General features: G+C 37.1%; 1 protein-coding gene across 2 annotated transcripts in view; it reads left to right on the top strand.

Annotated features, from left to right (window-relative positions):
* PDZRN4 (PDZ domain containing ring finger 4) overlaps positions 1–15,800 on the top strand; it is a gene marked incomplete at both ends in the record, with an annotated part of 429,083 nt that overhangs the window by 337,867 nt on the left and 75,416 nt on the right. For both annotated transcript variants that reach the window (XM_080705833.1, XM_080705834.1), the window contains 2 exons: positions 9,495–9,751; positions 13,122–13,224. In XM_080705833.1, the coding sequence (XP_080561959.1) occupies positions 9,495–9,751; positions 13,122–13,224 (360 nt within the window). The remainder of the gene's footprint in view (positions 1–9,494; positions 9,752–13,121; positions 13,225–15,800) is intronic.

The following is a 15,800-nucleotide window of genomic DNA, read 5'->3' as shown; positions in this document are numbered from 1 at the left end:
AGTAGGATTTCAGGTGATATTCAGCAGATGAATTGTTATGACAGTGATAAAGTTAATGATACCAATCTGTGTTTCTTGCTTATAGGGGTGTGTGTGTGTGTGTGTGTGTGTGTGTGTGTGTGTGTGTTCAGTTATATGTGAGCTCACATCCCAAAGGAAAAATCATTTAGAGCAAAGTAAAATTTTTTTCTAAAACTATGCACAAACAGAAACAAACTGTAGCAAGATCTTTATTCATCAATTTCTTATAATTATTTTGAACTCTAAATGATCACAGAATAAACCTATCTTAACTAACAACAAATAAATATTTTGAAACATTTTATTTCCATATAATTTAACTTATCAAAATATTTCAAGAACTGTACAAAGATTATCCAATAACATTCACTTAGATTTCCCCAAATTCTAACATTTTACATTTGCTAATGACCAGCCTTCTGATAGGACAGACTGAGAACTTTTCTGGAGCACACATGAATCTAGTGGAGAGAAACACTAGATGAACCCAAATTGAAGGTGTTCCACAAAATAATAGAGTATATCAGATAAATGAATATTTCAAATTTAACATATAACCTCAATGAAAGTTATATTTTAGTTTTTCTTTTAAAATGTGTGACTTGTTAAATCTGAGAAACTAGCAATTGCATTTTAGATTGAACTAAACTTGATATTGATATTAATTTACAAAGATGGTAAAATTTCAGCTTTAACCATCTTCCTGATGTTATTTTTTTAATCAGTGGAGTTTAATCTCTATCAGTTAAGGTTCCAGAAGGAAGCAGAAGGTACAAGAAAATTAATGATTAAAGAAAATTAATGAAGGAACTATTTGAGCAGAGTATGAGCAAGAGTTGAGAGAAAAAACCTAGGGAGTAGCAAGGGAGGAGTTTTTATTTATTTAATTTCATTCATTGATCTATATGTATTGCAGTTCTGGGTAATGAACCTAGAGGTGCTTTACCATAGCCCCATCCCTTTTCATTTTTTATTTTAATACAATATATTGCTAAGTTTCTGAAGCTAGCCTCAAAATTGTGATCCTCCTTACTCAGCCTTCTGAAAAGCTAGGATTATAGGTTTGAACCACCATGAATTACAGGTGTGCCACTATGCCTGGCTCTTAATTGTATTCTTAATTGACAAGTTATGCTATATACATATACATATGTATATGTATTATGTGGAATACAATGTGATGCTTTAGTATCTAAATTGTGGAATAATTGAATCAAGCTAATTAGCATCAACTACCTTACTTATTTTTTGTAATTATATAATTTAATATCTACTCTTCTAGAAATTTATAAATATGCAATATATTATTTTAAGTATAGCCACCATATTGTGCAATAGAATGGGAGGAGGGCAATGGAGAATGAGAAGCTACTCAGAGAGAAGTCTGTATTACTTAGAGGGGGTAGGTGAGCCAGGAATGTGACCTAGAGAGGGTAGGTTAGACAGGAATGTGAGCAGAACCCAGAAAGCACTGGCATCCAAAAGCCAGGTGAGAGTGGTTAGATGAAGAATTATAATGTGCTTTTACTAAATGGCTGAACCAAACCAAATATGTGAAGGAAGCTGTCTATGTAGGAAACATGGAGTGTCTGGCATCCCAAAGCCCAAAACTAGATACAAAAGAATAGATTGGAACTAAAGCACAAACCAAGAATAGCCAGTTCTCATGCCAAAGAGGGGGAACTTCCCTCTCTTTTATTAAGACAAAGAAAAATGAAATAACTTCTAAAGAGGTTTTGAAAAGCTCTGTTGTGTACATTTTATTTATTTCACTCATTTACAATCACAATATAACACAACCTGTCCTATAATTATAGGAATAATTTATATAAATAAGTGTTCTTAAAGTATGTTAAGTCCCAAGTAGGGAAGTTAAGAAGTGTGACAACTGGATAGAAAAAGACAAAAACATGCAGAAAAGAGGATAAAAATAAAACCAAGAAAAATAATAGGACTAAACAGTTATGAAAGAGATATCCCTTAAGAGTTTCTATGACCAAAGTTATAAACTGATTCATGAGGTCTTTTAAAAGTTTATAAGTAATGGACATATAAAATTTTAATGTTAAAAGTTAAAAGTGAGTGTTGTTTCATTTGAGAACCCATCAGGTCAAAGAACAGGGGTATAGACAGGATTGATAGGTGGAACTAGTGTTATGACCTCAACGATTAGCTAAATGTCATACCAGGCTTTCTAAAAATCTCTCTGGGCTGCTGGAAGTCTTCAATACTATAATATACATAATCAATTTTAATATCTGGATTTTATTAGGTTGTAAATGTATATTTAATGTATATTTATTTAATCTTACGCAGTAAGATTAAATTCCAAAATGTCACAAGTTATAGGTTAGGCAACAGTCTTTACTGGGGAGACGCACAGGTCGATAGCCAACCATGGACAGTCAAGCAGGGGCCAGAAGCTATTGGGCATGCAGTGGATCTCTATTCCAACAGAGAGACCCCACCCCACTATTATAGTCTCCTCTTAGAGGGAACAGTGTCAGAGAACAGAGTGCTGGAGGCTCAGCCAGTCTAGGTTAGATGTCAGTTATTTCTAACTCTCTGGCATAGCCAACTGACCTACACCTGGGGACTTTGGAGCTCAAAGAAAGCTGCAATACCCTCATACAGGGAGATGAAGTTATCATTCCCTCATCCAGACAAGTCAGAAGGAGGCCCAGGACCACATCTGGATAAGTCTGCTCATTACCTCATATGTGAAGAGTCACCAGATTCTCTTCCAAGAATCCAATCAGAGTGTTATCATGATGTGAAAAGCTGAACACTGAACAAAATGGACTTCTGGGTTGGCTCACCATTTTTTTATGTATGTACAGTCTGAAACTACATAATGAACACACACCCACACACTAGTGATCATCTTGTTCACTTATAAAAAATTTAAATATCAAAGTTCATTTTAGTCAATCTCTCACTAGATTCTTGATATAATTTTACATAATTCTCATTTTTTGAGTTCCTTTTAATGTCAGTGCTTATTTTTTACTATGCTGTCTTCAAATAATATAACAGATGGCTACACAGAATCAAACATACCAATGCTAAAGGAAAAATTATATGCTTAAATACTTTAAAATTAACTTGAAGATTGTATATGACACGTGTTTTAATAAATATGGGTTTTAGATTACTTTGAATTTCTTCCAAACAAAACATTATAGCAGGAATTTAAATATTGTTTCCTCTTTCTAATAAATGTTACTAAACCATACTCTGACAACACTGCTCTAATTGCCAAATAGACAGTTTGATCTGAATAGAGAAGAGACATTTGCATTCACTTTTGGAATTTATGAAAAATTAGTTTCAGTTATTTTTGATGGTAGGAAGGCCTATACAATAACCAGGTACATCATTGTGTCTAGCCAGAATTAGAATACTCAACCCCTTTCTACCTATTCTCAATTTGAAAATGGGCTATGTCAGTTGTCTTTCCTTGTCCTATTGAATATTCTTATATTTATTCTCCCTTGGAAAACATTGATGCTTGGAAGCCTGTATTTTCCATAAAAGGCAGGGAACTTTCATCATAGCCAAACAGCTGATTCTGGGAAAGGCCACTCACCAGAGTATCTTGGTCATTTGTACATTTGTTTTCACTTTAGAAGGGGGAAAAGCCAGTTGATTTTCTGATATTTAAAGAAAAGTGTTTACGTGTTCATATTTAGAAGAACATATCATAGCCAAGGCACTGGTGACATAATGAGTGGCCCATGTTTTGTGGTGTATCCAAAAGGGTAGATTGCTCCTTAAACAGAAGCTTCATCAAACATTGCCATAATAGCATTTACATATGAAAAAGTACATTATTAACATTCTAAAGTTTCTATGGCTTAATTAGCCCATCTGCCACAATAAATGTATTCACACATCTTTAGCACTGATTGCTGAAAAGTGATTCTTTTTCCTCCAACCACTTAGGATTGTACCATCAATATAATGGAAAAGAAAATGTTTTAGACACTACACACTCAGAAAATGGAAGACCTCTTTCATGACCAATTTTTTTTCAGTCTTCTATCCATTGTGTGTGGACTTGTTAGTCCATCTGGATATATATCCTGTATCCACTTCAGGTTTGACATGATTAACCCCACTCTCCCCCACATTTCAAATCCTAAATTTAATTTGTCTGAAGACACCTGCATGTCACTAATTATTCTTTAATTTCTACCACTGACATCTCCTTCCTCTTTTTGCTGTTGCCAGTTCAGATACTGCTTTTGCATAATGTGTCTGCCTTCTCATTTATCTTGAATCGAGTGTCTCCATGACCTTCTTAGAGGCCAGTCTTTCCCCTCTGAGACAATCAAGCCTCTTATCAAATAACAACAATCACACAAATCTTTTTAGCTATGCTTTTGTTCAGTTGCAATAGAACTAAATCAGTTTGGGCTACATTGATCAAGGTGCCTGATATTCTTGCAATAGATGAAATTATACACGTTCATTATGATTCTCTACCCTCTTTGGAAGTATTTCTCCCTTTATATGCTTAAATCAAATTGTTATTCTTCTAATATCTTCTGCATGTAAACTTCAAACTCAAACCCTACAATAACTGAATATTTTTTAAAATCATCTCCTTTAACCAGTTTTGCTCCTACCCCTCTTTATACATGTTTTCCTCCTGAAAGTCAACTTTCCTCTAGAGGAAAAATACAACAACAACAAAACAAACAAAAAATAGCTTCCCAATTCCTATTGAGCCTCAAGAAAGGTTGGGTACACAGCTTTAACCACCTAGCAAGACACCTTTAACAAAAGGTTTCCCCATCTCCAGATTTATCTCACAAAACAAACAAAAATTATGTTATCCACACAAAGTTAAATTTAATATTTAGAGAAGTAATAAAAGGGAAGGATGAAAGAGGAGATGGAGGTAGAAAGATAGTAAAGAAATAGAAGAATATGGTACCATGAACTAACAAACTCCTTTTGTTGTTAGAAACTAACTACTTGAAGAAATGAAGTTTTGCTACTAATTCATGTGTTCATTTACTGATAATTTTTCTGTAAGAGCAACTTTAGGTATTTTTCTAAGTTTTTTCTTATCCTTAGTTATAACAGAAGATAACAGCAAAACAACTACCAGAAAATCCCAATTAATCTATTTTTATTTTTGTTGTGAAAGTCACAATTTATCGTGACCTTTTTGTAGGATATCCTTTTTGTAGGATAACACTATGTTGATGAACTTCAAGTGAAATGAACCAAAAAAGTGTTTAGTATTAACACAGCTTGTATTTTCAAAGGGATCCCATGGGCAACAGAGCCTTTAAAGGTCATAGACTTCTTTACTTTGAAAGATATTAAATAGCTTATGAAAATAGAGGTCAGCTGCATGATAACTAGAAGAAAATAGCATTCCCCAATAGGGAAATAAGATATTTGAGATTACACTGCTGTCCTTTTGTGAGATTATATTTGACTGTTCACAGAACAAAGAATGAAATTTGCACATAAATGCCATAATTGTAAGTGGAAGGATACAGGTCATGGAATACAGCTATTAATCTTACTATATGAATGCTAATATTGTTTGCATATACTAAACATAGCAATAAGAACTAATGATTTTTCAGCCTAAAATACTTTTTAGTAATTTTATATTTCCATATAAATTATTAAGCAGTCTGCATTTGTCAAAAATAGCCTTACTTAGAGCTGGGTGCAGTGCCAATACCTGTAATCACAGTTCTCAGGAGGCTGAGATAAGAGGATCAAAGGTTCAAGGCCAGCCCGAGCAATTTAGGGAGACCCTAACAACTCAGCAAGGCCCTGTTTCCAAAAGTAAAATATAAAGCCGGGTATGGTGGCTCATGCTTGTATTTCCAGCATTTGGGAGAATGAGACAGGAGGATTGTGCTAGGCACTCAATTTTAGCTATATAGTAAGGTTCTTTGCAACTCAGTGAGACCCTGTTTCAAAACTAAAGAATAAAAAATAGGGCTGGGGGTGTAGGTCGGAGGTAGAACTCCCATGGGTTCCATCCCTAGTAACATACAAAAAAGTAAAAAAAAAAAAAAAAAAAAAATATATATATATATATATATATATATATATATATATATATATATATATATATATATATAGCTTGGAGATAGAATGTCCCTGGATTTAGTTTCCAGTACAAAAATAATTTAAAAATTAAACAATAATCTTACTTAGCATATAGGAACACAAAATTATTCTATGTAAGAAGCTCACCCAAAAATTATTCTTGCTTTAAAGGCCACTAAAACAAACATACATTCTGAATGCTAAGACTAGACTGTTAGCACACAGGTAAGGTGCCAGTCACCTTGGGCAGGGGGGTAGATCAATGGCTTTGTCTCTCCACTACTTATTGGCATACGTTTTTTACTAATAAGATCTAACAATTGCTTGAATGAAACTCTGGCTACAGATTTTTCTCTTTGTCCCCCAGAAATTGCTTAAACCAGGCACTCCCTTCATTCTGATATGTTAGATGTTCTTGATTTAAGACTTACAGGAAAAGATAGCATATTGACATAGGTCTAGTAGACGTTAAGTGGTAGCGAATGGATTATGACTGACAGTGTTTTTTTCAGAGAGTAAAGGGAATGGGTGATCATAAGAGTCTTCACTAAATTGAAGGGACATCCTGAAGCTGAAGGCAGGGACAGGGCATCTTACCTACTGCACAAATTCTCATAGCAGTCTTAATTACCACTTGGTCATTTTCAAGAATCTGGAATGTATAAGTTCTGGCCACAATGGGAAACATAGAAGATGATGCCATTTAACATGAGGGTCTAGACCTTATATGATGCTTTTCCATTCTGGACTTTCTTTTATGACATGCTGCCTCCACATTCTCAAAGGGACAATAGTGGCCCTGACCCAAAGTACCTGCCGTGCAACAGAAGCTCAAGGGATGAGTAGCTGTGTCCATAGGTATTCCATGTCCACATACAGCATGTGCCAAGTTCAAACTTCCTCAGGCTGTGTCAATGAAAATTTGGTGAAATTTTTATTAATTTAGTCCCCTAGGGAAAAGCATCAGAAAGTGAGTGTACAGATTAGTGAACATGTGCACACTAGTAAATATCCACTCATATCTCCACCTGAGGCTGCTAGTGATCCAAGGACTGAACTGGGACTTATTTGGCTGGTGTGGAGACATAATCGCCCATTTTTTGAAGGCACATTGACTCTTTCAGGGTCCATTGAGTAAATTAGCTCCTACAGTTAATTAAGCCTGTCTCTACATGACATGATCGTTTCTACCTGGCATTGTGTCATTTGCCCCAAAACAGCCTGCATTTGCTCTAAGCACACACACACACACTCTTTGTCTACTCAGGGAGAGAGAATGTGATCATTGGAATGTCAGCAATACTTCTACAACTGCAACTCAGTGATTTCCTTTTCTTTTTGTTAGGCACCCAGGGGTCTCTAACAGTTTGCTAGTGCATAACAGTTATCAGTGCCTCTCCATTAGTTGGGTGGCTTAGTTGGCTGTCTAGAAATGGTGTAAATTTGCAGGGTATTGGCCACATGTTGTGCTACCAAAGATCTCTTTATATTTTTAAAAGCCAACATTATTTCAATGAGGATAGGAATTATGATGCTATTTCAAGATCCCAGAGTTTGTTTTTTTTTTATTAAAAGATAAGTGCCACTATGAGGCTGGGTTATCAGGACCTATTTTGGGGAAATCAATGAAGAAATAATTGAGGGAGGTCTATATTGCCCCTGAAAAAAGGGTTAGGAAAAGTGTGCCAGTCAGTGGTTTGTGTTCTACAAAGGCTGAGGAACATTCTGGCCTTCAGTAGGCAAGTGTGGGAGAGTCTCACAAAAAAGTAATATTTTTTTCTCTCCTAAACCAATTATTCTGCCCCTCCTGAGGGACAATTTTAGAGGAAAAACACAAATTTCCCTCTTCCTCTGTTATGTTGAGGGCTACTTTTGATTCATAAATGGATATAAATTGAACAGGTGAGTATTCCAAGGTTCTCCAAGTGAACTGTTTCAGTTTGTTCAGAGCAGAGCTTCTGTCAGGTGATATAAGTGAGTGGGGTTGTCAAATGCCATTTCTAATTCAATATGTCTGGGGTAGATCCAGGGATTCTATATCTAATAATCTTTTTGGTGATACGGATACGGATACTGCTGGTTGATGGACCACACTTTAAATTGTGAGGATTTGGGATAAGATGCAAATGAGCATCTTATGCTGTCTTGGATGCAAAGATGAATATGAAGAAATTTGATAATATTTTTTTTGGTGGTACTGGGGGTGGAACCCAGGGGCTTTTCTACCTCCGGGATATACTCCCATACCCATTGTATACTTTACTTGGAAACAGGGTCTCACTAAGTTGCTGAGAGCCTCACTAAGTAGCTGAGGGTGGCTTTGAACCTGTGAGATCCTCCTGTCTCAGCTTCGCTAGGGCTGGGATTACAAGTGTGTGCCACCATGCCCGGCTGGAATTTGAAAATATTTTTTAAAAAGTAGATTTCAGGCATGTAAGACTTTGATTAAATATCAAAATATCACCAAGAGACTAGTGGATTTTTTACATAAGACTAGTCATTTTAATGCAATCATAATCACAAATATAAAGGTATTTTTACTTTTGATACAAAGGTAAGCTAAACAGCCAAATCTGTATTACTCAATATTTGCTTTTAACCACACATATTTCCTTTGCTTATTGGTATACTGTAATCATACATCTTGATAAACAAATTATGTCATTTGCAGGGTAATGGATGGAAATGGAGAATATTATGCTAAATGAAGATTATTCAGTCACAAAAAGTGAAGGGTTGGATGGTCTCCTTCATATGCAAAAGCTGGGAGAAACTGGGATGCAGGAGGGATTCCAGACAAAAGAGGAGACACCTTAGTGGAGTATAGGAGCAGGTGTAACTGAGGGAGATAGAAGAGCAGAGGAAGAACTGAAGAAGGAAATACATCAGTGATTATGGTGTACAGACACAGACCTATCAAAGCTAATCAATATTTTGAGCACAAGAACAGGAAGGTAGAGAAGAGGGAGTGGGGTGGGAACTAGAAGAAGGCTCACAAAGATCTGTGTGTGTATATGCCTTTGTCATCCTAAAATTTATCTAGATCTTTTATTAAAAGGATATACTTTACATTTCTACCCATCTGAAGATTTTGGTGATAATCTTCTGATGCCTCTGTGTTATTTAGATTTGCAAATCTTTACTAATCATGTAGATAGTGTTTTATTAGTTAATCAGTACCAGATAGTCCGTAAAAATGCAAAAGTAATTGTTTTGACAATCTACTTCACTTCCTCCTGTTGGTGAGGGATTTAATAAATATCAGTGTCTGGTTAAGTATTTCTGTCAGAGCTGGTTGAAATCTCCCTTCTCCACATTTGTTAGTCTGTCGTGGCTGCCTCTCTATTATTTCCCGCAAGCTGAGCAATGCCCTTATATCTTCATAGGTCAATGGGAAGGATCTCACCAAGGCCACTCATGAAGAGGCAGTGGAAGCCTTTCGAAATGCCAAGGAGCCCATTGTGGTGCAGGTGTTAAGGCGGACACCTCTCAGTAGACCCGCATATGCCACAGCACCAGAAGTGCAGCTCGTGAATGCCAGTACCCAGACGGACATCACCTTTGAACACATCATGGCCCTGGCCAAGCTCCGGCCACCCACCCCTCCAGTGCCAGACATCTGTCCATTTCTGCTCTCAGACAGGTAATTCTCTATTGGTTGTCATGCACCATTTAAAATAGATATTGGAAAGAATCAGTCATCCCAGCAAGCTGACAATGGCAGAGGCAGGCTCCTAGGTCTGTCTGGAAAATCTCTTCACTGTGTCTGCATCCAAATAGTTCTCACCAGTCCTTGAGAGCCACCCTCCCTGACCTACACAATTACTTTACCTCTGGAATCACACTCACTGCCATACAGTGGAAAACGGTAACTCTGATTAGCTCATCTTCATACTCCCAGCCTTTAAAAGTTGCACACTTTTCTTGAACACTGGCCAGAGAAATAGCTTTTCTCACTAACACTGCCAAAAACCTTATTAAAGACTCAGGTGGAAGTTACATGTTGGCTTTATAGTCTCCTCTGTTGGTCCCATCCCTCTGTCTTTGCTTTTTCCTTCTTTAAAAGAGAAGCAATAAAATTAATTTAATTAAAGTGCAATTCTCCAAAGAAGCCAATTACCCAATATATTGAGATGTAAACAAAGTGTCCTGGCTGTCAGAGAGCAAGCATAGTGCTAGGAAATAAGGCCTTATGGCAGCTATATTTCTTCCATATTTTAATAATTTAAAGACAGATTGTCATTAAAAGAATCCCACATGTACAGCTTTGGAAGTACATTTTGACCTGTCCATTTTATTCAATGAGCTTTTAAGTAGATAAAGTAGATATTCAAAGATTATTGCAAATTTGATTTGTCAGAACAGTAATCTCTTTAGGCTGTATTTTCATTTGCCTTTTCTGGTCCACTCTCTACTTTGTAAAATACACATCTGATCAGTTGTACTATTTCCCTGCCTTTACTAGCTTCCGTAAACCTATTTCAGTGGGTCACAGGTATGCCTTAGAATCACTTGGGAACTTTAAAAAGCCTTATCAATGCCTGAATCCCACCCAATTCCAGTTAAATAAGAATTTTTAGAATGGGGCCCAGGCAGGAGAACTTTTAAAAAATCTCCCTAGGTAATTCTAATGTGCAGCCAGAATTTGGAAACCACTCCTGGAGACCTTAACTTCCAGTGACACTGCCTTCATGACACTGTTCATTCATTCAGTACATATTAAGTTATCCTTTGTGTCAGACACTAGAATAAGGTATTGAGTATAAAACTATGAACAAAAATAACCCCCTGACTCCTGGCATTTATATTGTAGAAAAGGAGATGTAAGCAGATGTAAGCAAGCAAACAAGTATCTACTCTTCATTATTAGTGTAGCCTGACCCAAAGTAGCCACCCAGTGAATACTTCCTGAAAGAACGGTAATAACTAAATTTTATTAGCTACATTAACATGTTTCTGGTAATTCAAGTATTTTACATTCACTGCCTCATTTAGTCCTGACAACAACCTTATGAGGGAACACATATCATTACCATCCCTATGTCACAGATGAGAAAGCAGATGTTAAGTAACTTAGCCAAGATCACATAGCAAGAAAGCCAAAGAGCCAGATTTCTAAGCTTATGAGATCTGACCACAGTGCCTTTTACCTTAACAGTATGCTGTGCTGCTCTTCCCAAGTCCTGCAGCTTCTAGCTTAGGGAAAACCTCTTCTAGCTAACATCCTAGGACTGTGGTAGGTCCATTCCCACCATGTGCTCCTGCAGGTTCTCTATTTTCTTTTAAACTATTGCATTATAAAAGTAGCCACTTCGATGCTTTTTCCAATGAATAGGGTAAGAATCTGCTTTTGTGCACCAATATGTTTCTAGCCCTTGGCATCACCCTGACATCTGGTAGACACTTAATAAATATATATTGAATGAATGAGGTGTTCCTCGTGGTGGTGTTCCCCTCTTACTAGCTGAAAGACAAAGGAAAAACAATAAATGCCCCCATATAATGATTCCAGGCACTCCCCCAGCTCTCCAGGGCTTTTCAGAGCCATTCCAGATCCAAACAGAGAAGGTTTACCTGGCAGCCCAGCAGGCATGATGCTGACTGCACTGCCCTTGCTATTTCAGCTCACACTGCTTAACCCACACAGGACCAACAGCTGCAGGTAGCACGAGAGGATGCTATAGAGCACTTGGGCTGACCAGAGGGACTAGGGCGGGTCTCACTCAGCTAGCAAAAAGGGAAGTAATTAATGCTACTAAATGCCATTTTTCAAAAGCATCCACAGTGGCAGGGCTTAGAAGCCATGCTTGCAACCAACTTCTGTATTTGCACTAGAATATTTCCCTGACTTTTAAAAATAGAGATGGTCATATCTACTTTGTCACTTAATCTTAGCCAAAAGGCCAAGAAGTGATTATTTTTTTTGCTTTGAAGTAATGCTTAGCTTTCATAAAGTATGCTGTATCATAACATATAGTAATTCAAAGTAATTCAAAGATCACTTTTATAAATTATTTAAATATTTTCCTATAGCCTGGCGTGGTGGGCATGCTTGTAATCCCAGCATTTGGGAGGCTGAGACCTGGAGGATCGTGGTTCACGGACAGCCTCAGATACTTAGTGAGGCCCTTTGCAACTCAGTGAGACCTGGTTTCAAAATAAAGAATAAAAAATAGGGCAGGGGGTGTAGCTTGGAAGTTGAATGCCCCTGGGCTCCATCCCCAGACCCGCAAACACACACACACACACACACACACACACACACACACACACACACAATATTTCTCTAGAGTTAAAGGATATATAAAGGCCATGTCTTTGATCCCTACTTCCTTTACATAATGTATTTTTTCTACACTGGGGATTTTCTAAAGGAATTATGAAGCCCTGTGGTTTATAAAAGTTCCACTGAGTATTTGCCATGAGTATGCTTTACTACTTGTGCATGTGCCCTTTATCAGAAAGAAGGAAACACAGGTTATAAGGAGAAGAGGAAAGGGAGGTCTTAAAGAATGAGGGCAATGTAAGCATATTGTATAGTCTGGTAAATATGAGATTTTTAAAATAACTTTCAAAATGCAGTTCAGGGCTGTAGATTTTGAAACTGATAGTGCTTTACTCCAAAATATGCCCTTTGGTTCATCTGCAGTTGCAAATGCCACACACCCAGGTATGTAACTAGTCATAGTTAGTGGGATGGAAGCAGGCTAGACCGTATCAAAGACATACATGCACTGTCCAAGATTTTGCTTCAGTCTCTTGACAGAATGCCACTGTGATCACAGGCCCTTCTTAACTTTCTGGGGGAAAGAGCAAATGGACAGATTTGATGGAGGGAGGAAAGAAAAGCAATTGCTTTTCCCAAGCTTTAGTTCATTTAAAGCCTGGATCACTTAGATCACCATGGTTCTGACTCGAAAGCAGAGAAAACTAAAGTGAAAATCTTAAGGCAATTTTAACGTGCAAAAACAAACCTTTGATCCGTTCCTGTCATATTGCTGCATTTCCCATAGCTGCCATTCTCTTCATCCGATGGAGCATGAATTTTATGAGGACAATGAGTACCTTCCCAGCTTGCCCGCTGATACAGACAGAACAGAGGACTTTGAATATGAGGTGAGATCATTTTCACACATCTTCATGTTCTTCCTGAAGTTATGGTTGAAGGATTTTGTCTAACAAAAAAGCTAATGTGTGATTCTAAAGGTTATCTATCTAGGGCAAGATCTTTGAAAGAATATTTGTTTTAGTTGTTGGGAAATATTTTGCAGTATAAGCTTAAAAATAACTTGTTCACATTTTTATCGCCTTTAATACACATTTTATGGCAGCAACTTTGTTTCATGTAACATAAGCATATTTCTAAGTAGAGTTTGAAAAAAAATCACATTTATAACCAAGGTTGTACTTACTATTTTCATTCATTTTATAGTATTCTGATTTTAATTGTTAAAATAAATTTCATTATATTAGTTATAACTTCCTTCACAAATTCCTTACTCTTTTTATTTACAACTTAGTTGTATATTCTAAAGAACAATTTCATTGACATTTTATAAATAGAAATGGCCTCCTGCTCTTTATTGTTAAACTGTTTAGCCTTTACATGATATAATGTTGGAGTGTCTATACCACAGCACAGAACACCTCAAATGGCCCCTCTACTAATTACTGAAAAGGTTTCATAAAAGTTAGAGGATTTATCCTATTTCCTCAGTCTGCAGTCTATAAATCTTGGAAAGGTTTCACAGTACTCTGACATTTGGAAATAAAATGGATTGAGAAGGTAAAGAAGCTTTGGTAAACAGCAGAGAACCCATGATTATCTGCCCTTTGGATGCTGCAGATGATGTCACATAAGTTCAGCAAAGTGTTCTTTTCCATTTTACAACCAGGAAATCCTGAAATCTCCTCCCTTAGGAGAATCTGAAATCAAATAAGGCCAAATCAGTGAAGCTCACCTAGGGCAAACAGACATTTATTTGAAATCTTCCTCCTGTAAAAGTCATTGCTAGCAGTTACAGAAATCCTTATTTCTTTGCAGCCAAAACTCAGGAGAATGGCCAGCGGCACCTGACATCTGAGTATATGGTTCTGTTGTTAAAGTCGTTTGTGTTTGTTTTCAGCTCCTCCTCTTCATTAAGTAGATTGAAAAGTTTTATATTGTAAACCCACTCAAGTATTGGCACAAACTGAAACGCCCATTAAATTTTGCCTATTCATACAAAATGAATTACAAAATTGAGTCGCTTTTCAAATAATTCGCGAGTAAACGGTTTTTCTTTCATGTAAGGAACACTTTGGGTCTGGGGACTGGAATTATCTTTATCACTTCAACTTTTCATTTATTTAATGCCTTAAAGCTTATTAAAATAAACCCATGTTCTGGGGAAGAACAGAGGAGGAAGATTTATTTAAGCTAAGCAGGCTCACAGAAAGAATCCTTTGAATTAATCAGTATATCACTGAAATAGAATGCAGACCGATTTCCTTACATAGGGCTTACTGTGGCTAAACCACATCCTCTTTTTTTTAACCAATATCAATCCCTAGTAGATGCCAACAGCAGGAAGATGCTAGTGGTAAATGCTCAGACAAGCTTGCCATAGCCCGTAATCTCAACTAATCACAGCTTCATAGTCATTCCTTTGCTGTCAATTGTGACTTTTGTCACCAGAGGCATCTTTTCAGTAATTGAAATGAAGAATGTTCCTGTGAAATTTAAGTAAGGAAGGGTCCACTCTGCCAGTCTTCATTGAGGAGGAAGGATACATAGAGAACACTAGGTGAGTTAAAGGAGGATGTAATAGAGACATGGGAGAATTGCCCAACGATAATTTACCAAATTTGAGCTAGAACAATGATTCTACCCAGTACTTCTCAGTTTTATAAATGACACTCACCAAGAGACACGCCATGGCTCATGGGTGCACTGGATTCAATGATGAAGTCTTGTGAGTCCACAGTTGTCACCAGAGCCACTGTAGATACCACTTAGGTGGGGGATCTAGAAATGATGATCTTGTCTTCATGGTTTGCACAATTATTGCTATATAGAGAGAAACAGACCGACCAAGGGTCTCTCTAACCAGCCAAGATGCCCCCAGTTTCTCCGGGCATTTCATCATAACCCTGTACCTCTGGGGCTGAGATAAGTGAGATTCTTCAGGGAAGACCAGTTTCGTGCCATTTAGAGACTATTACAGGAAACTGAGTTGTAGTGGCCAAAGAGAGGTCTTCATCTCTGAAAGAGATTCTCATTCCTTCTCCACCTAAACATGAACACACATCAGCCTGGCAACTGAGGAAGTAAACAATTCCCTTTACATCTGCTTCCATACATTTGTATCATAAGTATTGAGTGAGTGTTTAAGTACAAGGCTGGTGGTGCATACCTGTAATCCCAGTACTTGGGAGGATGAGATAGGAGGATCACAGGCTCAAGGCCAGCCTCAGCAACTTAGCAAGGCCCTCTACAACTTAGTGAGACCCTGTTTTAAAAATATAAAAACTAGGGCTGGAGGTGTTTCTTGGAGGTAGAACACCCCTGGGTTAAATCTCCAGTACCACAAAAAAGTTACTAAAATGCTTGTAATCTCACTATTTGAGAGGCTGAGATAGGAGAATAATAGATTAGAGGTCAGACTCAGAATTTAGAAAAATCCCATTTCAAAATAAACAATAAAATAGAA

This window comes from Muscardinus avellanarius, assembly GCF_963383645.1.
Source record: "Muscardinus avellanarius genome assembly, chromosome: 11".
NCBI lineage: Eukaryota > Metazoa > Chordata > Mammalia > Rodentia > Gliridae > Muscardinus > Muscardinus avellanarius.
This window is presented reverse-complemented; position numbering and strand designations above follow the sequence as displayed.